The sequence below is a fragment of the Lepidochelys olivacea genome (genome assembly GCF_965140295.1).
Source record: "Lepidochelys olivacea isolate rLepOli2 genome assembly, chromosome: 10".
Taxonomy (NCBI): domain Eukaryota; kingdom Metazoa; phylum Chordata; order Testudines; family Cheloniidae; genus Lepidochelys; species Lepidochelys olivacea.
In genome coordinates this window covers 66003988-66029759 of record NC_140420.1, presented here as the reverse complement: position 1 = coordinate 66029759, position 25772 = coordinate 66003988, and the positions used below count along the sequence as shown (strand labels likewise).

Sequence of the window (25772 nt, the reverse complement as noted above, 5' to 3'; positions counted from 1 at the left end):
GTTAGCTGCCAGCCCCCCCACGCCTGCCCTTGGACGCTGCTACTGCTCCGGCTGAAACTCCCGGGGGGGGGGGGGCGGAACTGCCAACCCGCTCCCCGGAGGAGGGGAGTGGAAGGCCCCAGACCCAACCGTTTTGCTGTTTGTTTCTGGACCTGTACCGGGCCGAGAAGAATCTTCTTATCTACTTGACATTCTGGGCCTGCTGAAAGCCTCACTACAAAGCCAGAAGAGAAGATAGCCGACAGAAAGATCACCCAGGGAAGCTACGAAACATCATGGAGGGGGCCGTAAGAGTGAGTAACTTTTGAACTGTACTCTCATGTGGGGGGAGGTTTGACTGTGTCTTGACTGCGTTTGTAGGGGCATAGGGGGTGTGGCACGGAGCTGCCCCCCCAATCCATTGTTGCCCCCCCCAATACTACTACAACCATCATGTCCCCCCGGCCGTCCGTCCCTGTTGGCAACTTGCCATCTGCCTCTGGATTCAGCTGCTCGCCCTGATTCCACCATCTGGACCAGAAACAACAGCCGACCAAATGAGACTCTTTGGACAAATGCGTGTGGGTTCACGTCCCTCCCCCCCCCCAGACTGTCCACCCCATAGTTTGCCCCTACTACCTGACCCCAACTTCTGTTTCCTCCCCCTGTCCAGTCCGATCCATTTGCTCCCCCACCCCCCTTCCCGCCTGCAGCCCTACAGGGAGAAGTGGTTAATCTGCTTCCCCCTCCCCCCTCCTCCTTCTGGTGTCTCCCCATCTCTCCCTGCTCACGATGGCGGGGAATGAGAGGGGTGAGGCCCCTCTAACAACCTCAGCTACCCCTCCCCCACCTACCCCCCCGCCCAACCCCCAAGCCTCTCCCCCCACCACTGCTGCCAAAACACCTGCCACCGCCCCCGCTGGAGCATCGGCAGCAGGAGGCACCGGGGCGATTACCGCCGCTGCCACCCCGCCCCCCAGGTTCTAGGAGAGCCCCCCCAGTTGGCCGGAAAGGCCAGGGTGTGAAGAAGGGAAAGGGCCCTGCTACAACCACCAGGCCCTCCATGGCAGGGGCTGCCCCCACCGCTGTGGCCTCGTCATCGACCACGGCATCCCTCCTCACTGTTCCCTCCACCAGCTCTGCGAGCGTCCCTCCCCCAGCCCCCAGGGTGTATGCCCGGGCGGCGGCAGCCCCCCTGCCTGCCGCCTCGTCATCTTGCCCATCCACCGCCTCCGCTACCATCAGTAGTGGCCGGGGCCCCTTTCCCACCATGACCAGGAAACATGGCGTCCGTTGCCTCCTGGTGCCCACTTCGCCCCACGTGGAGACATACATGCAGGCGTTGGCAAGGGTGGTAGGACCCACGGCTATTGTGGCGGCCTCCAAAATGTATGGGAAGGTCGTCCTTATCTTAGCATCAGAGGCTGCTGCCCAAGAGGCAGTGGAGAAGGGCCTGGCTGTGCGGGGGGTGTTCGTCCCCCTGGAGCCGCTAGAGGACCTGGGCGTCTGCCTAGTCCTGACCTCCGTCCCTCCTTTTCTACCCAATGCCACCCTGTTACCCACTCTCTCCACCCTGGGGAGACCCGTCTCTGTTATCAGCCCTCTCCCGTTGGGCTGCAAGGACCCCACCCTCTGTCACGTCCTCTCCTTCCGCCGGCAAGTGCACCTTTTACCACTGCCAGCGGCACGTGACGGAGAGGCGCTCGAGGGGTCCTTCCTAGTCCCCTACCAGGGAGCCCGCTATCGGGTCTTTTACTCCACGGGAGAGGCCCGGTGCTACCTCTGCTGATCAGCGGGGCATGTCCGAAGAGACTGCCCCTTGGCCCAGCAGGGAAGGGGAGCTCCCGAGACCCCCAAGACCCGGCAGGACATCGGCTCCGTCGTTGCCAACGCCCCTGGCCGCCCAGCACCTGAAACCACCTCTCCTCCTGCTCGATCCACCACTACTTCCACCCGGGCCCAAGGGACACCTCCCTTACAACACCCAGACCACCTCCCTTACAACACCCAGACGAGAGAGGGAGCCCCGTCCTCGCTGCTAACAATCCAGCAGAGCCCATGGAGGAGGGTGCAGCAAAGATAATACCGAGCATAGGAGAGGGCCCGCCCCAAGGGGAACCTCCCTTCCCCCATGCTGCCTCACCGTTACCCTCCGAGCCCCTGAACCATCGCCTTTGCCCCCCGACGCGACCCCTGCTAACCAGCCCCCAGACGATGCTATGGAGGGCTGGACCCTAGTCCAGGGGAAGCGAGGCAAGGGGAGGGCTTGAGCTCCACTTTACCCATCCGATGTGGAGGCCCCCCGGAAGACCAGGAAGGAGGGCAGTGACACCGAGCCTTCTGCTCTGCCCACGAGTGAGATCCATCCGCCGGTGTCGGGTGGGGAAGACACGATAGCACTGGAAGGTAGGGTCTCCCCTCCACGGGAGACCCTCCCCTCTGAGACCCTGGGGAAGCCCCTTCTGCCCGGACATCACCCGAAACCCCCGCGAACCCTGAGGCAACCATCGAGGCGGGTGCCAGAGGGGAGACCCCAAGGGTGGCGGAAGGCGACCTCTCCTCCATGTATGCGGAGATCGAGGCCTTAGGTTTGACCCCAGTCACCCAGGGAGAGGATGACCTTCTGCCGGCTGGCCTCGATCTGGGCAACCTCACTCCAGTCCCCTTTCCCCATGCTCCCTCCCCCAAATGCCTTCCCAGGCAGGGACCCCATAAAAGGTAGTTCATCACCTGATGCGTGGCTGCCAAATCCACCATAGAGCCTGCGCCTGGCATCACTGGGAGCCCCCTCCCCACCGCATTAACCCTCGAATCTGTTCGGGAGGCGTCACCTCTAAGCTGCTTGCCTCCCGAAGCCCAGAGCTTCGCCTTTTCCCCTGCCCCCACCCCTGTCCCTGCCCAATTCACCTCCTCCTGCAATGCTATTGCTGCCCCGGGGTTATTTCTTTCCCTTTTTTTGTGGATTCCCCCCAAGGAGCAGCCTTTGCATTTTCCTGCCGCGACCCATTAGGAGCTACAATTTTCCCTCCGCCATCCACTTCTACCCCAAGGCTTGAGATGGACCTAATAACTTTGGCCTGTCAGACGCCCCGTCGGTGGTCCGCACCCTGTTTGCCCGCCTCAGCGGACCAGAAGGCTGCACCAAGAGCCCCACCAGGGAATAACCGAGAAATCGCAACCCCCCCCCCCATGAGCTGCGAAAAGCGTTGCGGGAGTTTTTAGAAGATGCCCGTGGCTCCCGCAACAAGGTACAGCTAGCTCTCCAGCGATGGGGGGACTTTGACCAAATCCTCCAAGCCACAAGGGCCCTTATAAGAGAGGGTAGAGGGACAGGAAGGCAAGGTGCTGTGGCCTACGGGCGGGTCCGCAGCCTCCGTGATAAATTACTCACTTACGGGACGGGTCACGGATTGTTGCACGACCCGCTGGGGGCCGCGAACACCCCCGCCAACAAGGATCTCCCACCCCCCCAGACCTCCACATGACGCCTCTCATTATCGCAACCTTGGACTCTCATTATCGCAACAGGTGCTCTCTTTCCTTCGGGAGAGGGGTACTCTGTGGTTTTCCTGCAGGAGACCCATATGGATCCGACCGCCGAGGACAGCTGGCGGCTGGAGTGGGGGGATGGGGTCTACTTTAGCCATATCACAGTTCGACAGGCTGGAGTGGCGACCCTGTTCTCCCCCGACCTACGGCCCGAGGTGCCAGGGGTCACTGAGGCCGTGCTGGGCCACCTGCTGCATCTCCGGGTCCATATGGAGGGGCTCGTGATCAACCTCATTAACATCTATGCCCCGACAACGAGCCCAAAGCGGCCGCAATTCTATCAGCGGGTGTCCGACTTCCTCAGCACCCTAGATTCTCACAAGTGCCTAGTCCTGGGAGGCGACTTTAACACCACCCTTGAGGAGCAGGACCGCTCAGGGGCCGAGCTGAGCCCAGCCGCCGCGAACATTCTCCGAGAAATAGTCAAACATCACTCCCCAGTGGACGTCTGGCGTGACCACCACCCGGATGACACTTCCACGTTTACCTTTGTCCAGGTGGAGGCCCATAGGTCACACCACTGTCGGTTGGACCATATTTATTTATCCCGTTTCCATCTTTCATGAGCCCACTCCTCCAACATTCGGCCGGCCCCATTTTCCGACCATCATTTAGCCACCATAACAGCCTCCCTCCATGCAGAGAGGCTGGGGCCAGCCTATTGGCATTTTAACAACAGCCTGTTGGAGGATGAGGGCTTCGTGACGTCCTTCCGGGAGTTCTGGCTGGCCTGGCGAGAGCAGCGGCGTGCCTTTCCCTCGGCGCGGCGATGGTGGGATCTCGGGAAGGTGCGCGCCAGGCTCTTCTGCTGTGACTACACCCGGGACACCAGCCGACGGAGAAATGCGGCGATAGAGCAGTTGGAAAGGGAGGTCTTAGAGATGGAGGGGCGGCTGGCTGCCAGCCCCGAGGACCCGTTCCTCTGCGGAGCGTGCCGGGAGAAGCGGGAGGAGCTCCGGGCCCTCAAGGACCATCGGGCCCGAGGTGCCTTTGTTCGATCCCGCATCCGCCTCCTTCGGGAGATGGATCGCAGCTCCCGTTTCTTCTACGCCCTGGAGAAAATGAGGGGGGCCAAGAAACACGTCACCTGCCTTCTAGCAGAAGACGGCACCCCCCTCACGGATCCGGTGGAGATGTGTGGGAGGGCCCATGACTTCTACACAAGCCTTTTCTCCCCGGATCTGACTGATCCTGGCGCTTGCAGGGTGCTCTGGGAGGAACTCCCTACGGTCAGCGTGGGCGACCGAGACTGACTAGAGCTGCCTTTCACCCTGGCCGAGTTTTCGGAAGCCCTCCGTCGCATGCCCACAAATAAATCTCCGGGCATGGACGGGCTGACCATAGAGTTCTACCGCACTTTCTGGGACATCCTTGGCCCAGACCTAACCACTGTCTGGGCCAAGTCCTTGCAGGGCGGGGTCCTCCCTCTTTCGTGCAGGCGAGCGGTGCTCGCCTTTTTGCCGAAGAAGGGGGATCTCCGCGATTTACGAAATTGGCGTCCCGTCTCGCTGCTTAGCACGGACTACAAAATCGTAGCGAAAGCAATCTCGCTGTGGCTAGGGTCCATGATGGTGGATGTGATCCACCCAGACCTACACTGTCCCGGGCCGCAGCATTTTTGACAACCTATTTCTAGTCCGAGACCTTTTGGAACTCGGGCATAAAGATGGTCTGTCGTTCGCCCTCCTGTCTCTCGATCAGGAGAGGGCGTTCGATAGAGTGGACCATGGGTACCTCCTGGGCACTCTGCAGGCGTTTGGATTCGGACCTCAGTTTGTGAGTTTTCTCCAGGTGCTGTATTCTTCCGCGGAGTGTCTGGTTAGGCTCAACTGGACCCTGACCGAACCGGTCAGCTTCGGGTGAGGAGTACGGCAGGGGTGCCCCCTCTCAGGCCAGCTGTACGCTCTGGCAATCGAGCCCTTCCTCTGTCTCCTCCAAAGGAGGTTGACAGGGTTGGTGCTGCAGGAGCCGGAGCTGCGGCTGGTCCTGTCAGCGTACGCTGATGACGTGCTCCCCGTGGTCCAGGACCCGGGCGACTTGGCGCGGGTGGAGGCTTGCCAGGCCATCTATTCGGCAGCCTCCTCCGCCCGAGTCAACTGCCAACAGTTGTACAACAGGTGTACATCCTCCTGCCCCCCCCAAACTGCCCACCCCGCAGCCGTGCCCATCTTGTCGGGCACTCTCAGGAGAGGAATAATCGGTGACACTGGGTGTGGCACTAGGTAAGTCAAGGGGGTGGAAGACCACGAGTGTCGAGGAAGCCCCCCTGCTCTGGGCCCAGGCTAGCCTGAACACTTCTCCCTCCTGAAGGCTGCTGTGTTATACCTTGCGTTTGCTTTTGTTTTGTTGCATAGTTTTGTTTTTTCCTTTTTGGTGATTCTTTGTAAGTGTTATGCAAATAAAATTCTTTTCTGCTTCAAAAAATTACTCTCCTGTAGCCATCTAGCCCGACCCTGTCACAGTGTGTAGTAATAAGGAGAACAAATATCTCCTGTTTAAATTTTTTATGACTTGAATTTTAATTTTGTAGAGCAGAGATGGTAAGCAATTAATCTTAACTCTGAGGTATAATTCTAATGAAAACGGACAATTGCTTTCAGGACAAGCTGTTTCCTTTTAGAAAGTAATACACTGGACAAAAGAGGGAATGTAGATCAATGGTTCTCAAACTGTGGGTTGGGATCCCAAAGTGGGTCAGGACTGCATTTTAGTGAGGTCTGGGGCTGAAGCCGAAGTCTGGGGGCTTCAGCCTGGCGTGGCGGGGCTCAAGCTCTGCCTCCCACCCCCACACCTGGGGTCATGTAGTAATTTTTGTCGTCAGAAGGGGGTTGCAGTGCAATGAAGTTTAAGCTGATGTAGATCATATGTTCAGCGATAAAGATCATTGTACCACAGAATCACACTGTTGGTAGCATGGGCAGTCTTTCCTTTCAAAGATATGGAAATACAGCCTATTACAGATGACTTTCCCACGTTTCATTTTAATGATCCTTCATACAATGAACATTTTAATCATCTATCTAAAGGGCTCTAAACTGAAGAGTTTCTGTCTTTAAATGAAATATGTTTCAGACTCTTCCATTGATTTCATATTTAATTGAGGATAGAAGTGGAACTTGTAGGTAGCTTTAGAATTTTGTTTTACAAATGTGAGTGTTTTATTTTTTATTAATTAAATCTTCCCTTTTTAAACGTAGCTACAAGCATATTTGATTAAAGATTAAAGATTCTTCATAATTAAATAAGTTTTATGTTTACGTGAAAATAGATTAGACTATTCTTTTGCAAATAGAAATATATTTTCTAAGTGTCAGAGTATAATTCTAGCTATTTCTTTGTGGATTTGCCAATTCCAGGGAACATGAAGTATTTTAAAGAGTGTTCTTTCTGTCTTAGACCCTGACCTTGCATTGGGATCCACTAGTGCAGATTCCTTTACCTGTGTGGGATCCCCTTGACTTCTTGGGACTCTGAACAGGCAAAGAGATTTACACTAGCATAAGCTGAAAAAAGATTAGGGATTTACAGTGAAATCCTGGCCCTATGAAAGTCACAGTGGGAGTTTTGCCACTGGCTTCAATGGGGCCAGGATTTTACTCCTAGCATTCAGGGTAACTGAGATCTCTTTATGATCTTAGAAATGCTTCTATGGTTAAACATACAATTATCATAAGATCATACCTTTTTAGCTATGGGAAAAAACTCCAACTTAAAAATATATTTTTCTCTTGGTTACATTATAACAATTGTAGGAAACTATAGGGGAAATTCTTCCCCAACCCAGTTTTTCCTTCCAATACTGACTTTAATTTTGTTTTTTGACCCTTATTATTCAGTTCTTTGAGATAGATTTTAGGCTAAAACTTTGGAAAGGGTTCTCCATTTATTTTGTAAGGTAGAGTGAAGAAAAGGTTACTGCGATTAGACAAGAATTATCTGTAGCTCTTTCAGATGGATATCTAAGTTTACATACAAGAATATAAATGCAAGAATGTGACAGTATTATTTTTTTCTAGAAGAAGTGAAACTGCTTTGAATTACTAATAACTAATTTACAACTTCTTTACTTTCAAGTTCCTGTGATATTTTATTGACTGTGTTAGAGCATAAAGACCATTAATGCTCATGATATAAAATACTGTACAGCTGAATACCTGTAACATACTATTATGAATGTATATTTAATGTAGCAAATACTATCAGTGGGAATTATTGAAATGGTGACAGTAAAAAAAATTGTGTATATAGCAAAAACATACTACACAAATTGTGTATATAGGAGCACTTAAGATGTAGGTATAACATATCTGAGTAACCATGTGACATGGTAACCCTGGTCCTCACTTCCATTTTGTTCTAATGTTGCTTCTTTTGGCCTGAGCATTTAGGGGGCTTGCAGGGTTGTTATCATAGAATAAATGGATCATACAAATTGGGTATATTTTATGGTGCAATCCTGTTTATTTACAAAGAATATACACAAAATCCTGTTTCCCTGAGCACAGTAGAAACAAACAACAGGCTGTTTCCATGCTCCTAATTTCTAAGTCTTCTCCTCCAATCAGTTCTGTATCACCAGAAGCTGTCTCTCTGTTTGTCATGACCAGGACAAGGGCAGTCAGACCTTGTGGTTGGAGCAGGAGTAGGCTGAGTCAGGTACAGGAAGGTCAGAGTATGAGTTAGGCCAGAGGGCAGACCAAGGTTCAGGCATCAGGAAGCAGTCAGTTTTAGTTTACCAGGCGAGCAGGTCAGGCACCAGATTACAGACAGCAAAAGAAGAGCAAAGCCAAGGACAGATCAGGGTCAGAAGGCAGAGACTACGGTTTATCACAAGCAAGGTCTGGGCTGGAAACAGGCAGGCAGTTTATGTTGCTCAGACAGCTTCCTATCATGGCTTCCTGATTTAAGTACTGGTACCAGCCAATCAGTGGCGACTACGGTCTGCCACTCAGGTCCTGCTGGGTGGCACTTCCCGTCAAGCCCAGCCTCACTGGGTTCTCCCTTGGGAGCCCACCCTACGCCTCCAGTGGAAATATGGTGGCATCAGCAGCACAGAATCCCCATGCCAGGTTCCATTCCTACAGGTTCTTACACTCTTTTCCTTCTCAGGTCCATGCTCACAACAGCTTCTGTCTCTGTCTGCTCACTTTTTTGTCTATCTCACGCACACACATAGATTCCCAAACATTCCCCTAGCCTCCATATTTGTGATCCGTGGCCCTATTGTTAACTTCTAATCAGGTCTTGCTTTATGGCCCATTGCCTTGGGCAGTGGCTTCTATTGCTTCTAGCTATATCACTCCTAAAGGGGCTTAAATGCTCCTTCCATGAGCTTAGCACATCCAGTGGCTTTAACCAGATCTATGACTGAATATCAAAGAGCTGCTTGATGACATCAGTTAACACCTTCCAGCGTGCAGTAACCAACCTCCATCAGTCCATGCACACACTTTGTCATTGTTACCTGTTGCCCGAAGCCCACAGTTGGATGGTAAGTTCTTCAGTGCAGGAGCAGTGTCTATTTTATTGACCATAAAGCACCAAGCAAGTTTTGGGTACTCTATGGATAATAAATTTAATAATAATTCCAATCACTTTTACTATGCTTTATGTTAGTAAGGTTTTCTATTGCAAGATTAGCTCACATTTTACCAAATCAGTTGCTCCATGAAACTACTGAAGTCTGAATAAAAGCTATGGGCTTGATGGTGGGAGATGCTGAAGCACCCTCAAGTTTCAAAGTCAGTCAAAAGCACTTAGCTCTGTAAGCAGTGTCAGGATGAGCTCCACCCTGACATCTGGTGGTGAGGTGTGGCAAGTTGTGGAAAAGAACTTCAGGGGCCGATCTCATTTGCATAGGCACACCCACCATGCCTAGAATGAGACCATAGCTGCCCAAATGGTCACTTTGGCTGCTGTGGGATCCCCAGTGTCTCTGTTATTGGGGCAGGAAGAATAAATTGCTATTACCCTGATTATGGGAACTGTGCTTGGAACTGTACGTGGCCTTTTGTTATGATGGAGGGATTCACCATCAACTAAGTAGCACTCGCTAGGCAAGGGTCATGGGTTCCAAAACTGTGTGAATGGAGAGAGGCTGGGGACAAGTATTAATACTTGGTGGCATGGGCCCCTTGGTGAGGGCCTTACATGCTGATTGCACTTCCTCCTCTCTCCACTGTGGAATATCAGAGCTAATTTTGATTTCATTAGAAGTCTAGTTATAGGCTGCTGAGCTCACTTTGGGCTGACAGTGCACCAGCACTGGGGCTCCCCTACTATAAGCTGAATTCACCTAAGAGCTGAAATCACTGAGTGTTGTGTTAAGTAGTGGGGGAGCCTGAAGATATATTGTGGAGCAATTTGCGGGACGGCTGGTGAAGCAGTTCGACGCGGAGCAGTGTGTGGATGGCAGGAGCTGCTTGTGGGCCGTGGAGCTGAGTGAAGGAGTTCGTGGGGCGGCTGGCGGAGCGGAGCGCAGCTGAGTGAAGGAGTTCGTGGGGCGGCTGGCGGAGCGGAGTGCAGCTGAGCGAAGGAGTTCGTGGGGCGGCTGGCGGAGCGGAGCGCCGCTATGGAGCTATGGGGCGGTCAGCTTCAGATCACGTAAGGTGCCTCTTACCCCTGTCCCATTTCCACCCAGATTGGGAGGTAAAGCTCCGCCGATAAACTTTCGAACTCTGGGGCTGCCCTGACCAGGGACAGAGACTTTTGGGGCATTGGACTTTTGGGACTTTGGGTGATTTGGGGTTGCTGGACTCAAGAACCAAAGGGAAAAGGGCATGCCCCAATTTGCCTGGGGTGGGGTTGTTTTTGCTCATGGGTTGTGTTATGAATCCTGTTGGTGGTGTTTCCCCAACATAATGCCACATTGTTTCTCTCTGTTATTAAAAGACTTTTGCTACACTCAGACTATGTGCTTGCGAGAGGGGAAGTATTGCCTCTTGGAGGCGCCCAGCGGGGGTGGTATATATTGGTCCCAGGTCACTGGGTGGGGGCTCGAGCCGGTTTGCATTGTGTTATTGGAATGGAACCCCTAGATATTGAACCCGGCCCTTGTTGCTGCCAACTCTGACGGGCAGAAGGGTTACAGCTCTATCCAGGAGTTGCCTGTGCTTCTAGAACCAAGCCCAAAGTGAATATCAGTAATTTGGTATAGTAGTCCTATACGCAATAGTAGATCTCTTAGAATTGTTAAACTGGTACATTCTGAAGCTTAATGAAAATATATGGTGTGGCTTTTTTGTAGTACCCCTGTTCTATTCCTAAGGTCTTGTACATATTATACTGATAGTGGAAATTATGCACATCTCTCAGGAAGCAATTAGTTTCAAAGCAGCTGAGACTCTTTAAGAAGTTTCATGAAACTAGTATGGGGAGACAGGAGGAAATTGAGCTGAGTCCTTTCTCTGGACTAAGAACAGGAATTTTTCTGCCTCTACAGTGGTGGGTGGTCTCCTTATTCATGCAGACTTGAGGGTTTCTGTGGCTGTTGTTTGAACTCTGAAATATTAGAATAGCTCTGTGATGGGTTGGATCACAGAAACCCCCTTTGGGACTGCCACCTGATGTGCCAAAACTACCTCTGAGCCAGTTTTCCCTGGCAGCTTGGGACTTCAGTACCCTGCTGGCTTGAGCCAGACATGCTAGCCTGCAACAAACACACACCCAGGTTTGAACAACTTACCCCAAAAGCTGCAGGCTTAACTGAAAACGGCTTAAGAAGTGTTCCTATCTCCAACACTCAAATGCCCAGCTCCCAATGGGGTCCAAACCCCAAATAAATCCGTTTTACTCTGTATAAAGCTTACACAGGGTAAACCCATAAATTGTTCGCCCTTTATAACACTGATAGAGAGATATGCACAGGTGTTTGCTCCCCTCTCCCCGCAGGTATTAATACATACTCTGGGTTAATTAATAAATAAAAAGTGATTTTATTAAATACAAAAAGTAGGATTTAAGTGGTTCCAAGTAATAACAGACAGAACAAAATGAATTACTAAGCAAAATAAAACAAAACACTCACGTTTAAGCCTAATACAGTAAGAAAGTGATTACAGATAAAATCTCACCCTCAGAGATGTTTCAATAAGCTTCTATCACAGACTGGACACCTTTCTAGTCTGGGCACAATCCTTTCCCATGGTAGAGCCCTTGTTCCAGCTCAGGTGGTAGCTAGGGGATTCCTCATGACTGCAGCTCCCTTTGTTCTATTCCACCCACTTATATATCTTTTGGACAAGGTGGGAATCCTTTGTCCCTCTCTGGGTTCCCACCCCTCCTTCTTAATGGAAAAGCACCAGGTTAAAGATGGATTCCAGTTCAGGTGACATGATCACATGTCACTATAAGACTCCAAGCTCTCATTCTTCCCAGCCTGACTCACAGGAAGGCCTGCAAGCAAACAGCCATCCACAGTCAATTGTCCTGGTTGATGGGAGCCATCAAGATTTCAAACCACCATTAATGGCCCACACTTTGGATAACTACAGTAGGACCTCAAAGTTGTAATTCATATTGCTACTTCAGATACAAGAATGATACATTTATACAAATAGGATGACCACACTCAGTAGATTATAAGCTTTGTAATGATACCCTACAAGAGACCTTTTGCATGAATCATATTCCAGTTACATTATATTCACACTTATTAGCATATTTTCATAAAATCATATAGAGTGCAACGTCACAAGCTCCTATTTGAGTTTGTGCACATCTTATGTGCTGGCTAAAGAGGAATTTCTGGGACTGTCTTTGTAGTTTGTCAATACTGCTGCTTGATTGGTTAGAGCAATAATTTGTTGAATGATCTAATGACCTTCCCTCCCATTTCTCCTGGGGTTGAATGTGCTGCCTTTGTAGCATTCCTGATGACTCTCAAAGCCAAAAGAACTCCTGCATGGCAGTTATAACAAAAACATGTACAGGCATGATCAGTAGTAGCCAGCGTGGATTTACTAAAAACAAATCATGCCAAATCAGCTTGATTTACTTCTTTGGCAGGGTAACTAGTTTGGTGGATAGGGGAAATGCAGTGGACATAATATACTTGCACTTTAGCAAGGCTTTTGACACAGTCCCACATGACATTCTGATAAGTAAGCTGGAGAAATGTGGGCTTGGTGGAACTACCATTAAGTGGATACATAATTGGCTAAACAACGGCAAAAAATGAATAACTATTAATGGAATGACAGGTTTCAGAGTAACAGCCGTGTTAGTCTGTATTCGCAAAAAGAAAAGGAGTACTTGTGGCACCTTAGAGACTAACCAATTTATTTGAGCATGAGCTTTTGTGAGCTCCACGGTATGCATCCGATGAAGTGAGCTGTAGCTCACGAAAGCTCATGCTCAAATAAATTGGTTAGTCTCTAAGGTGCCACAAGTACTCCTTTTCTTATTAATGGAATGATGTCAGATTGGAAGGAAGTCTCGAGCGGAGTTCCACAGGGGTCTGTTCTGTATCCAGTATTATTTAACATCTTTATTAATGACATAGATGTAGGAATAGAGAGCATACTGATCACAAAGCTGTGGGGAGTTGCAAACACTTTGGAGGATACAGCTAAAATTCAAAGGGATCTTGATAAATTGGAGATCTGGGGCTATAGACAACAAAATGAAACTCAGCAAAGACAAATATAAGGTGCTATATTTAGGGAAGACAAAACAAATACAAAATGGAGTATAACTGGCTTGGCAGCAGCACTTCTGAGAAGGATCTGGGACTTACAGTGGATCGCAACCTCCATGTAAGTCAACAGTGCGATGCTGTTGCAAAAAAAGCAAATGCAGTTTTGGGTTGCATTAACAGAGGCATAGTATACATGTCATGGGAGGTGATAGTACTGCTCTATTTGGCGCTGGTTAGGCCTCAGCTGGAGTACTGTGTCCAGTTTTGGTCACTAATGTATAGAAAGGATGTAGAGAAACTGGAAAGGATCCAGAGGCGAGTGACAAAGATGATCAAAGGGATGGAATGCAAACCATATGAGCAAAGGCTGAAGTAACTGGGTATGATCAGTTTGGAAAAGAGGAGATTAAGGGGGGATATGATAGTGATCTTCAAATACTTGAAAGGCTGCCATAACGGAAATGGGGAAAAGTTGTTCTCTCTTGCCACAGAATGCCAGAAAAGAGGCAATGGGTTCAAACTGCAGCATAGCAGATTTAGATTAAAACTCAGGAAAAACTTCCTAACTGTAAGAATAGTAGGACAATGGAACAGACTGCCTAGGGAGGTTGTGGAAGCTGCCTTGATTTGTCATTCAAAGTTCCCATGAATGCTACCCCTCAGTTATCCTGCATTTTGTTTTTTCATTTCTATTTTCAACTTGTACCATTCTGGCTTATATTAATTTATAAACTGTCAATTTTTGCTGCTCTTGGGCTGATTCACCCCTTCCGTTTCTCACACCTAGTGTGTGACTGTTGAGCTTATCAGTGCCAGACTGCAGGGGAAGTGGGACTATGGTTTCAATAATAGCTGTTTCTGGAGATTTTGCAACACTAAAAGTTTACTGAGAAGGACTTGGACTCCTAAACTACATTGACCTGTAAACATTGGCTGCCAAGCAAATGGTATCATCTAAGTGCTGTAATGAATGGTGATGAAGGAGATGGGCATCAAGGTATTTCAATGGGTGACTATCATTTAAGCTCATTTGGGTCTGATTATGATAGTTGGGAATTGTTCTTTGCTGATGTTGGGGGGAACATCTGTAAGGGTGTATCAGCCTGATAAAAATGATCTTTACAGGTCTCGGTGTATGACAACTATGGTGACTCCGGTAACTGAACATGAGTTCAGAGTTATCTGGTTTGCACTGCTCCAGTTTCCATTTCCCTAGGTTTCTGTTTGTAGCAGTGCTTTCTAGCACTGACATACATCTGTGAGAAGTGAGGAACAGAAAATGAAACTTAGTTTAGCTTTCTCACTTCTAACCTGGAGCCAGATGCCACCTACGCAAAAAGCTGGATCGCTGTAACTAGTTTTTAATAGAAAATAAACCATTTAGTGTAACTTGTACTTTTCCTGTTTTTTTAGTGTATTGCCCAGGAATCACAGTGCAACACACTTTGCTGTGTGGAATTAATTAATTCACAAAAGGTCATAAAGGGTCTAAAGCATGAATATTGACTGCTGCTGAAGTTACTCATCTAGCTTATGTGAACTTTTGTGACCTTTGTAAAAAAGGGTATTGTGATGCTTCCTAGATATGCACTTTTTAGGACTGGCACATCTCTTGCTATCCAAATGTTAGAGTGGGTCTCAAGTAATGAGTTCACTTTGGGGTTTTAGTTTGGTCCATTACAAAGACAAAAGACCATTTGAAAAATTCAGCAATAGGTTTGAATTTAATTTACCTTCAAATTTTGAGATATTTAGATTTAGGATTTTGATTGGGTCAATCTCTGTTAAATGCTTATTTATACAAAGCTAGAGCGCTGTAGTCTTATCCAATAGAATTCCTCCATTTTTTAAAAGATTTGTTCTGGTGACCTTACACATCAACATTTATGCAAAAACTGTGCTAAATTAGGTTTTTCTTTGTTAAAAGAAATTGTTTTGATGCAATTTCAAAAATATATACTGCTGGCTGGAAGATTATCTACCAAACAAATTATTAAAGGGAAAATTCAAAATCCTGCTTTAAATGCTTGCCTGCTGTTTAATTGACGTCTTTAGGAATGTAGTGCAAAACAGCCACATAGTCTTGCGCCACATATATGGTACTGCCTTTTTTGAACTGCTGGCATTTCAGAGAACACTGCTGTGGTTCGTTGTTGGGGTGGAACTTGTAACACAGGAATTATGTAGTTGGAAACAAGTCCTATGCCAGTCATGCCTATAGCAAAACCCCGTGTATTTCACGAAGGTGAGTGGAAATGATTTCAGTTTGGGAAGCAATTTTTGGATTCTTTTGAATGAAAGGCACCATAGAGATGTAAATCATGATCATTACCATGTAGGTGGAGAATAGTAATGTTAATGTCCATTCAAGATTTTTGAAACAAGGGCACTTGGATCAGATATGGATCTGTATTTTGACTCCTTAAAAATTAGTGATCAGTTGCAAAATTTATAGATAGAAATTTATGGGTGTTTAATCAGACATTTGGTTCCGACTCTTCTCTACTTGGATTTTTGGCCTGACTTGCACTTCATAATCTGATAACTGTTGTTTATGGTACTAACCTTCTTCTGTGGTTATAGAGCCTTGAGTGTGTGCATGGTTATACCCCTTCTCTGCATTCAGTATCTAAAAACTTTGAAATGGTCCATGCCAGTTGTGTACAGAATACAGTGCATCTTTTAAAATAAAAGAACCTTGCTTAAATCTTCAGTCTCTCATCACCATGAACATCTATCTGTTATGTCTGGCTTTCTCATTGTGTTGTTTTGCTAACTGTGTGGGTGTCTCCTGTGTTGTTGTTCTTCTATATTCCTGTGCTACTGCTTCTCCTTGATGGCAAACTAGAATCCCTCTGTGTTACGGGGCAGCTACGGTATCATCCATCCTGAATGTTCAAAAATCATGAGATTGAGTGTAAATCATAGCATTTTTAAAATTAAATTTAAATAAAAAAAAATAGCTGGGTTCGCTTCATTTCCTTCTGGTTCTTGTGCATCCAGAAGTGCCAGGAATGTATCTTTTTTTTAAAAAAAAGAATGCTGATGTTTTCATGTAATCGCATGACTCCAGATCTGGGGCTTTCAGAAAAAAATATTGCAAGAATCATGATAAAATTGTGAAAGTTGGCCACACTACATCTGGTATTTAAAACTTTGTGGTTCTAGAGCAAAATTTGAAATTGTTTTGTCAATTAAAAATGTAATACATAATTTTATACCTCATGGCATTTTGCACAATAAATCATTAGTATGAATTTGAATGTCATTTATTTTCCTTCCTTGCTGATCTTTGTTACTTTAACTTGCTGATAGAGTCATCAGAATAATGAATTTTCCTTCATTTTGTGCTTCTAAAAACTTGCATTTCTACTGCAGTGGTAGAGGCATGAAATCCTGGTAAAACAAGTGATATGCAAAATACATAAGCACAGGCTGAACTTTTCAAACACAGGGTCTTTGTTAGGCACCTAAATCCATAGCTAGGTCATATTTCTTTCTCCTTGTGTCAATCCCTCCTCCCCCACAAGGGGTGTATGTGTCCTGATTTGTTAGAAGTTCTGAGCATCTATGTCTTCCACAGAAGTTAACAGGAGCTGTAAGCACCTCTGAAAGTGAGTTCCCTTTTAATTTAAAAGCCTAACTTGAGGAGAACAGGTTTGAAAAATTTGGCCTTCATTCTTGGAAATTGTGAGTTTCCTAGTTTTCACTAGAACGTGTTAAACCAAAATGAAAGATTGCATAGGTGGGGGTTTAGAATTTGAACCTAGATCCAGATTTGCAACTTTCTCCTATTCTTACAATGAGCGAAATCAAATTCACCCCCCCTAAACTTTGGATCTAATTTTTTCCTTACGTACCAAATATCTAAGTTCTACTTCATGTGTACAAAAGCAAGTAGTATGTGTCTTGGTATTGCCTGTAGGCAAGTTGGTAAAGTGGCTGCTGTAGCCTCCTTGAAACCTCTAATCAATGCACACTTGGGCTCAAAACCTAAGGAGAGATTCCAGGGTGGATTTGATTTAAATCACTAGTCAGGAAGACTCGATTTAATCATGGATTTCAACATAAAAGTGCATTTTTGTTAGTTGTTATAACCTTAATACATATTCTTCTCAACTCAGAGATAGATGTAGGTTTCATTTGTAGAAGGTACACACTATACATTTTTAAAGTGATTTATTTTGAAAACTTTTCAGAGGAATTTTATAGCTATATCAGAAAATGAATGATTGTTTGGTTATTTCATTTACCAAAGGTAATTGAAGCAGATATTTATGAAGTCATTGGGAGATGAACTATTTCCAATTCAACAGGTTAATCATTAATATTTGGAGGATTTTCTTGCCACGTTGTATTAGGAGGAGAACATCACCAGACAGACATTTAAATTGTTTTATTTAACTAAAACAACGTTATGTATTTTAGATTTTTTTCTTCAACAGCAAACATACAATATTTTAACAAAACAAGCATATGAATTTTTGAATTTAGTTAAACATTCAAGTTTTTTAAAATCGGGTTTGTTTTTGTTAAAATTGTTTTTAACTAAAATAGTTAAATGAAATATTGAAAAAAAACCAACCAAAAATTAAATTGACTATGTCAGCCAGGTCAACTTGAGAAACTTAAAATATTGGCTTTTGCAGCTAACTCAGTCGCCTTCACCTTCACCTTCATTTTCTTGTTTGTTCATAATCTGAAAAAGAAAAACAAGCTTTCCTGCTTTTTCAGATCCCAAATGAGTTCTCAATTTGGAATGAATTAGTCCAAACAAAGAAAATAGTCTTTTTACACCAGCAGAAGAAGCAACTGCTTTTAAAAGTGAGATTATCATAAGAAAGGCCATACTGGGTCAGATCAAAGGTCCATCCAGCCCAGTATCCTGTCTACCGACAGTGGCCAATGCCAGGTGCCCCATAGGAAGTGAACCTAGCAGGTAATGATCAAGTGATCACTTTCCTGCCATCCATCTCCACCCTCTGACAAACAGAGGCTAGGGACACCATTCCTTACCCATCCTGGCTAATAGCCATTAATGGACTTAACCTCCATGAATTTATCTAGTTCTCTTTTAAACCCTGTTATAGTCCTAGCCTTCACAACCTCCTCAGGCAAGGAGTTCCACAGGTTGACTGTGCGCTGAGTGAAGAAGAACTTCCTTTTATTTGTTTTAAACCTGTTAGGCATTAATTTCATTTGGTGGCCTTTAGTTCTTATACTATGGGAACAAGTAAATAACTTTTCCTTGTTCACTTTCTCCACACCACACATGATTTTATATACCTCTATCATATCCCCACTTAGTCTCCTCTTTTCCAAGTTGAAAAGTCCTAGCCTCTTTAATCTCTCCTCATATGGGATCCGTTCCAAACTCCTAATAATTTTAGTTGCCCTTTTCTGAACCTTTTCTAATGCCAGTATATCTTTTTTGAGATGAGGAGACCACATCTGTACTCAGTATTCGAGATGTGGGCGTACCATGGATTTATATAAGGGCAATAAGATATTCTCCGTCTTATTCTCTATCCCTTTTTTAATTATTCCTAACATCCCGTTTGCTTTTTTGACTGCCGCTGCACACTGCGTGGACGTCTTCAGAGAACTATCCACGATGACTTCAAGATCTTTCTCCTGATTAGTTGTAGTTAAATTAGTCCCCATCATATTGTATGTATAGTTGGGGTTATTTTTTCAGGTGTGGATTACTGTACATTTATCTACATTAAATTTCATTTGCCATTTTGTTGCCCAATCACTTTGTTTTGTGAGATCTTTTTGAAGTTCTTCACAGTCTACTTTGGTCTTAAGCATCTTGAGCAGTTTAGTATCATCTGCAAACTTTGACACCTCACTGTTTACCCCTTTCTCCAGATCATTTATGAATAAGTTGAATAGCATTGGTCCCAGGACTGACCCTTGGGGAACACCACTCGTTACCCCTCTACATTTTGAAAATTTACCATTTATTCCTACCCTTTGTTCCCTGTCTTTTAACCAGTTCTCAATCCATGAGAGGCTTTTCCCTCTTATCCCATGACAACTTAATTTACGTAAGAGCCTTTGGTGAGGGACCTTTTCAAAGGCTTTCTGGAAATCTTTGTACTCTTAAGTACACTATGTCCACTGGATCCCTCTTGTCCACATGTTTGTTGACCCCCTCGAAGAACTCTAATAGATTAGTAAGACATGATCTCCCTTTACAGAAACCATGTTGACTTTTGCGCAACGATTTATGTTCTTCTATGTGTCTGACAATTTTATTCTTTACTATTGTTTCAACTAATTTGCCCGGTACTGATGTTAGATTTACCAGTCTGTAATTGCCAGGATCATCTCTTAAATATTGGCTTTACATTAGCTATCTTCCAGTCATTGGGTACAGTAGCTGATTTAAAGGACAGGTTACAAACCATAGTTAATAGTTCCACAATTTCACATTTGAGTTCTTTCAGAACTCTTGGGTGAATGCCATCTGGCCCCGGAGACATGTTATTGTTAAGTTTCTCAATTAATTCCAAAACCTCCTCTAGTTGCACTTCAATCTGTGACAATTCCTCAGATTTGCCATCTACAAAAGATGGCTCAGGTTTGGGAATCTCCCTAACATCCTCAGCCGTGAAGACTGAAGCAAAGAATTCATTTATTTTCTCTGTGATGTCTTTATCATCTTTAAGTGCTCTTTTTGTATCTCGATTATCCAGGGCCCCACTGGTTGTTTAGCACGCTTCCTGCTTCTTATATACTTAAAAAACATTTTGTTATTACCTTTTGAATTTTTGGCTAGCTGTTCTTCAAACTCCTTTTTGGCTTTTCTTATTACATTTTTACATTTAATTTGGCAGTGTTTATGCTCCTTTCTATTTACTTCACTAGGATTTGACTTCCACTTTTTAAAAGATGCCTTTTTATCTCTCACTGCTTCTTTTACATGGTTGTTAAGCCACGGTGGCTCTTTTTTAGTTCTTCACTTCAACAGTCTCTGAATCCAAGTGCTTAAGTGACTTCCAACTGTTCACTGGTGTGACTTTCTTTAAAACATCATCAACAAACATATATTTCTTGAATGGTTCATTCCTAGCTCTGAAGTTTATTATAGTTGGCATTATGGCGGGATGATTGCTGGATGCCTATGTCATAGCCAACGCCTTTTCTTCAGCAGTTAAGGTTTGACCCTGGTACTGAGTATTGAGAATATTTGCAAGAAAATGAGTTGAAGATAGTGCTTGTCCCATTGTTTTTTTTAATGCTTGTAATTTAAAAATTATTATGTCATTGCATATTTCTCTTTTTAAGATCTCACTCAGTTCCTTCCAAATTTCAACAGCATCAGCAATAAAACAGCAATTTCCCTGCATTTTGTTCAAGGCTGCAGAACTAGGCTTCAGGGTACTCAGCATGTGTTCAACCTTTATCTTCAGCCCCATGTTGAGAACTTTGGCTGTGACAGTGCCATGTATTTTTTCACAATTTTGTTTTCAAACTGTCTTCACATTAGGCCAGTTCTTGATACAGTGCTCAAAACAGTTCACTACTGAGTTCCATTGCACGTCTTGTGGGAGAGTGAGTTTGGTTCCTCCCACTTTTTTCAGAGCAGCTGCTACAAAGTGGTTGTTACCGAAGTATTTTGCAATTTCAGCAACATTAGCCTTTATTTCTGGAACACTGAAATCTTTGGCTAGGAGGTGCATCATATGAGCACTGCAACCGTATGTTATTAGCTTGGGACTCTCTTCGAAATAATTTTTTCTCATCTTGGATACATTTGCAGCATTGTCTGTGACCAAGCTGCATACTAGACATTTTAATTTTTCCCCCGCAGTTTGTTATACCTTTTACTGCTACTTCTTGTAAGTATTCTGCTGTGTGTGCATTTCGTGATGTATCAATTGTTTCAGTAAGGAAGACATTCCCTTCTTTGGTTGTCAGACAAGCACATGCAACAGGATCATTGTGGACATTGCTCCACCCATAAAGACTCAGGTTAACAATTTCACCCTCTAGACTTTTTGCACACTGCTCAATTTCTCTTTCAGACACTTTATCCAGCAATTTGCCTCTGACATCCGTTCTGTTTGGTGGACTGGTCTTATTGACTGAGCCATGTTAATGAAGTGTGGATTCTCAATCATATGGAAAGTTTGTTGCATTAAACAAACCAGACAATTTTTTAATCTTTTCGTAATCTGCTGGTTCTTATCACAAACTTATCTATGGTTGTTACTGGATGATGGAGATTTTTTTCCCTTTTTGCTACAAGTGATATACTATGGCTTTGTGACATACATGATGTGACTGAAACACTATCACTGGCAGATAATTCTGAAACTATAGAAAATGATGGTGATCTTGAAGGTGGATAGTCTTCAGAATCCTGTATGTGGAGGATGGATTCTCCTAAGCAAAATAGGGCTATTGCTACACTTGCAGATGTAGAGCGCTGGGAGTTAAACCAGCCCTCAGAGACTGCAGCAGGGAAAGCGCTGCCATGTGTTTACACGGTCAGCTGCAAGCTCAGTGGCATGGCCACATTAGCAGCTCTTGCAATGCCATGGAGAGCAGTGCATTGTGATAGCTATCTGAGTGTGCAAGTGGCTGCAGTGTGCTTTTCAAATGAGGGGGTGGAGTGTGACAGGGAGTGTGTTGTGTGTATGTGGGGGGAAAGACAGTGTGTTTTGGGGGGCAGAGAGTGTGTCAGCATGCTGTCTCATAAGTTCAGACAGCAGCAGGGGGAAACCCCAACATCAGCTCCCCCTGCCTCTCTCGCTCACACACGCCTGCCTCTGCAGCAGCAGAATTCCACAGTAATGGTTTGCTTAGTATCCCTGAGCAGATAAACAGCCGGCTGTCAGAAATGGAACTTTGAAAGGGGATAACCGCATGCCTGCTGCCGAGTTCAAAACAATGACCAGAGTGGCCACTTGACTCAAGGGATTATGGGACGTTTCTGGAGGCCAATCACAGCACAGTAATGCATCATGTCGTCCACACTGACACCCGGGCGTTTCAGCCAGGGCACAGCAAGCTCTATGCTTCTCGTGAAGGTAAATTACCAGAGGCACTCCAACCACGGAGTCCAGGTGCTTGCCAGTGTGGACACCTCAGGAGTTAGGGTGCCTGGGGCTGATTTAATGCACTCTAACTTGCAAGTGTAGCCAAGTCCTGAGTCAATGCACTTATTTAATTATATTACCATACTGCTCATTTAGTATTACTCATTGCGGTCACTGACACTCAGTACTACTTTAATGGTGAAATTGTAAAAGAAAGATCTGCCTATTTCAGCTATTTACTTTTTATCACAACTGCATCTAAAATGATAGTACCATAGAGTAACAACTATATTTTTTGCTCAAACATGAGAATTCAAGAATAGTCCAGAAGGAAGACAGGCAGTCCTTAAGAAAGAAGTATGAAATAAAAAAGTTTACCTACCTGAAGATCCTGCATGTTCAGACATGTTCCTTTCATTATCTTCAACGCAGCTTCCTTGTGAGAAGGAACACTTCTCATGATGTTGTTTCATTCGGGCAAAAAGGCTTTGCATTTCTTCGTTGCACTGTTTGCATTTTGCACACATGCCTGTCTTACCCACAGATAGAGGAACTTCATTAAAATATTCCCAAACTGGGTCTCTTTTATGGCCTGTTGCCATTATAGATTTTCCCTGCTAGTGAGAGAATGGTATGATAGATCAATGAAGGCTACTCTCAGAAAGACCTCAAGACTTCTGGAATATGCTGCTCAAACAGTTTCACTGTTGTTTCTACTGCCTGTCCCTCCCTTCTCACATTTATCTCCAGACTTATTCTCCTTGTCCAGATCTGTTCTGCCCCCAACAGTCTTCTATTCACTGACTTTTTGAAACTTTGCACTTTTAGAGAGAGGTAAGGGATTGACTCTGTGCACACAAATTTGTAGAGGGACAATAGAGTTGAGGTCTTATATTGTTTATTTAAAAACATTTTTGCTATGAACAAGCATGTTCTCTCTGGAGACACAAATCCACAGTTTGAGAACTGCAAAACTAAGCATCTCCGATTGTATCTTCTAGACTGAGCACTGAGTCCCACTGGATAGATAGAAAGATTAACCTAAATAATCTATACAGAAGCCCCTGGAATCCTATAAAATTGGGTCCTTAATCCATGAACTATTGGAACTCATTTACAAAACTTTTCTTAAACATTACATGAATATGTTGTCTCATACTACAGAATTAGAATTTATAATCCCTATTCCATGATGAGCTATCTTTGAGCTATCTTAAAACTATCTTAAGACAGGTTTTTTTCCTCAAAAAGAATTTTATCAAAAAAAGCCAATTTAAATAAAAAAAATCTGATTTTTTTTAAATCGTTGATTTTTATCAACCCTGAGAGATTCTAACATTGCTTTTCAGGAATTGCAAAAGTCAATCACTTTCCCTTTTTATGAAAAGCCAATAAACAGTTGGGCATCACTTAAACAGGCAAATGTTGAAAACAGTTTTGCTAAACTCATTGCTAATGTATTGCACCAAAGTTTCAGTGATGGTTTTCAAAACCTTGAAATGCCAGCGTCTTTTTCGTTTTGTGGGGAGACTGGTGCACTTTTTTTAAAGATAGCTTGGACACAGAAATGATTGCTTGTTTGTTGTTGTTTGGACATGCAGTAGTATCTGTTTTCAACACTGAAAGCCCCCTGGGATGTTGTGTTGAATAACTAGCTCACTCAAGATACATGTTTTGGATGAATCACAGAAATACAAATATCTTTGAAAGTATGACTATATCTAAGGAAATGTCTGGAAAATGTCTCCAGACATTGCTGTCCTGGAGAGGATTTATAACTCCTCATAGCAAGAGTAAAGTATCAGGTAGAAATGATTTTTCACACAGATGGAAGATGAGTATCATTAATTACTGCATGTTTCTTTGTTATTTTTATAGTGGTTGGCTTGGTCCTATTTATTCAAATATATAATTGCATTATATTTTTTGTCCTGTGTTCTGGGCTTTGTATATTTCTTGTCATGCAAAATGTAGAATACAGAACTCAAAGATTTAGGCTTGGACTTTTGAAGGAACCTAAGGGAATTAGTCATCCTTGGCATCCAGCTGAAAGGATGTAAAACAAAGACCAAAATGTTCTTGTTCTGTCTGAAGTGTAATGGTGAAGTGTGCTGTGTCTTTTTGCATTTTAAATTAGCCTATCCAAAAGCTAGATAGTCGGGTTTTTTTCTGCATACCATACAAATGAATATCCCCAGACTAGCAAAACTCTGCTGCCTGCAGAGCTGTTCAGGATGTAGAAATGTCATTGTTCTAACTGAAAACTCTCAGACTGAACTAATAGGTATACAATAGAACCTCAGAGTTACGAACACCAGAGTTATGAACTGACTGGTCAACCATACACCTCATTTGGAACAGGAAGTACGCAATCAGGCACTAGCAGAGACAAAAAGAAAAGTAAGTACCGTGCTGTGTTAAATGTAAACTACTAAAAAAATAAAGGGAAAGTTTAAAAAAAGATTTTGCAAGGGAAGGAAACTGTTTTCTGGGCTTGTTTCGTTAAATTAAGATGGTTAAAAGCAGCATTTTTCTTCTGCATAGTAAAGTTTCAAAGCTGCATTAAGTCAATGTTCAGTTGTAAACTTTTGAAAGAACAACCTTAATATGTTTTGTTTAGAATTACGAATGTTTCAGAGTTATGAACAGCCTCCATTCCTGAGGTGTTCATAACTCTGAGGTTCTACTGTTCCCTGTTCTAGTGCACAGGGAAGCTTAATGTTATTTCTGTGGTATGGGCTGTGGAGGCATATCCCTCAGAGGTTTAATTTTTTATTGATACATTATTAGTTAGTTTCTCTCTTGGAGGAAGTCTTGTTTTGTCTATCTTTAAAATATATTAGCCAAAGGTTAGGACTTTTTTTTTCAGTTTGGTCTTGGTTTAATAATTAAGTTTAGACAGTTTCAGCTTTCTTCAGATTGTACCCATATATTTGCTTTGTTATTGGATTAAAGTGTATTCTACAGTTTTTGTTCCCTTTTAGAGCTGAGGTTACTTTTCTCTTATATACAGGTCTTGGCATGTTTTTGTTTTGTTGTTTTTTTTTTTTTGAAGTGTCTTTACTGATTAAAGAAACCTAGTGAGCTAGAAACACTTCTGTTAATGATAAACCAGTTGTGACCAAAATAAATTAATTGGCTGTTGTGGGCATCCTGTGGGAGATGAAATAATTTGAGTCAGATTATCAACAGTGCAAAGAAGCATCTGTTCAATATGACAGAAGTTTTTTTTTTTTTTTTTCAAATGTAGCATATCTGTAATGCTGCTGGTGAGGCTCCGAGCAGACTGATAGGAAGCAGGGCACAAACCCCAAATGGGCTGTGAGTTCTATACTTAGATTTCACGAACCAGTAATCAAGTGTAAACTCCTCAGACACTATAACAGACCCCAACACTATAACAGCCCTAACATGGAATCACAGACAGTTCCCTTGAGTATTCTGATCTGTCTCACCAGCAGGTGAGTCTACCTTTTTGATAGAATCACAGCAATATTCAGGATACTCATAGTCCCAAAGGACCAGTCACTTAACCCAGGTCAACTGCACCTTAG

General features: G+C 44.4%; 1 protein-coding gene across 1 annotated transcript in view; it reads left to right on the top strand.

The window, feature by feature from the left end:
* Nucleotides 1–15327: 15327 nt before the first annotated feature.
* ATP8B4 (ATPase phospholipid transporting 8B4 (putative)) overlaps nucleotides 15328–25772 on the top strand; it is a 155048-nt gene continuing 144603 nt past the window's right edge. The window contains exon 1 of the mRNA XM_084642237.1: nucleotides 15328–15410. Within this exon, the coding sequence (XP_084498363.1) occupies nucleotides 15368–15410 (43 nt within the window). The 5' untranslated portion in view covers nucleotides 15328–15367. The remainder of the gene's footprint in view (nucleotides 15411–25772) is intronic.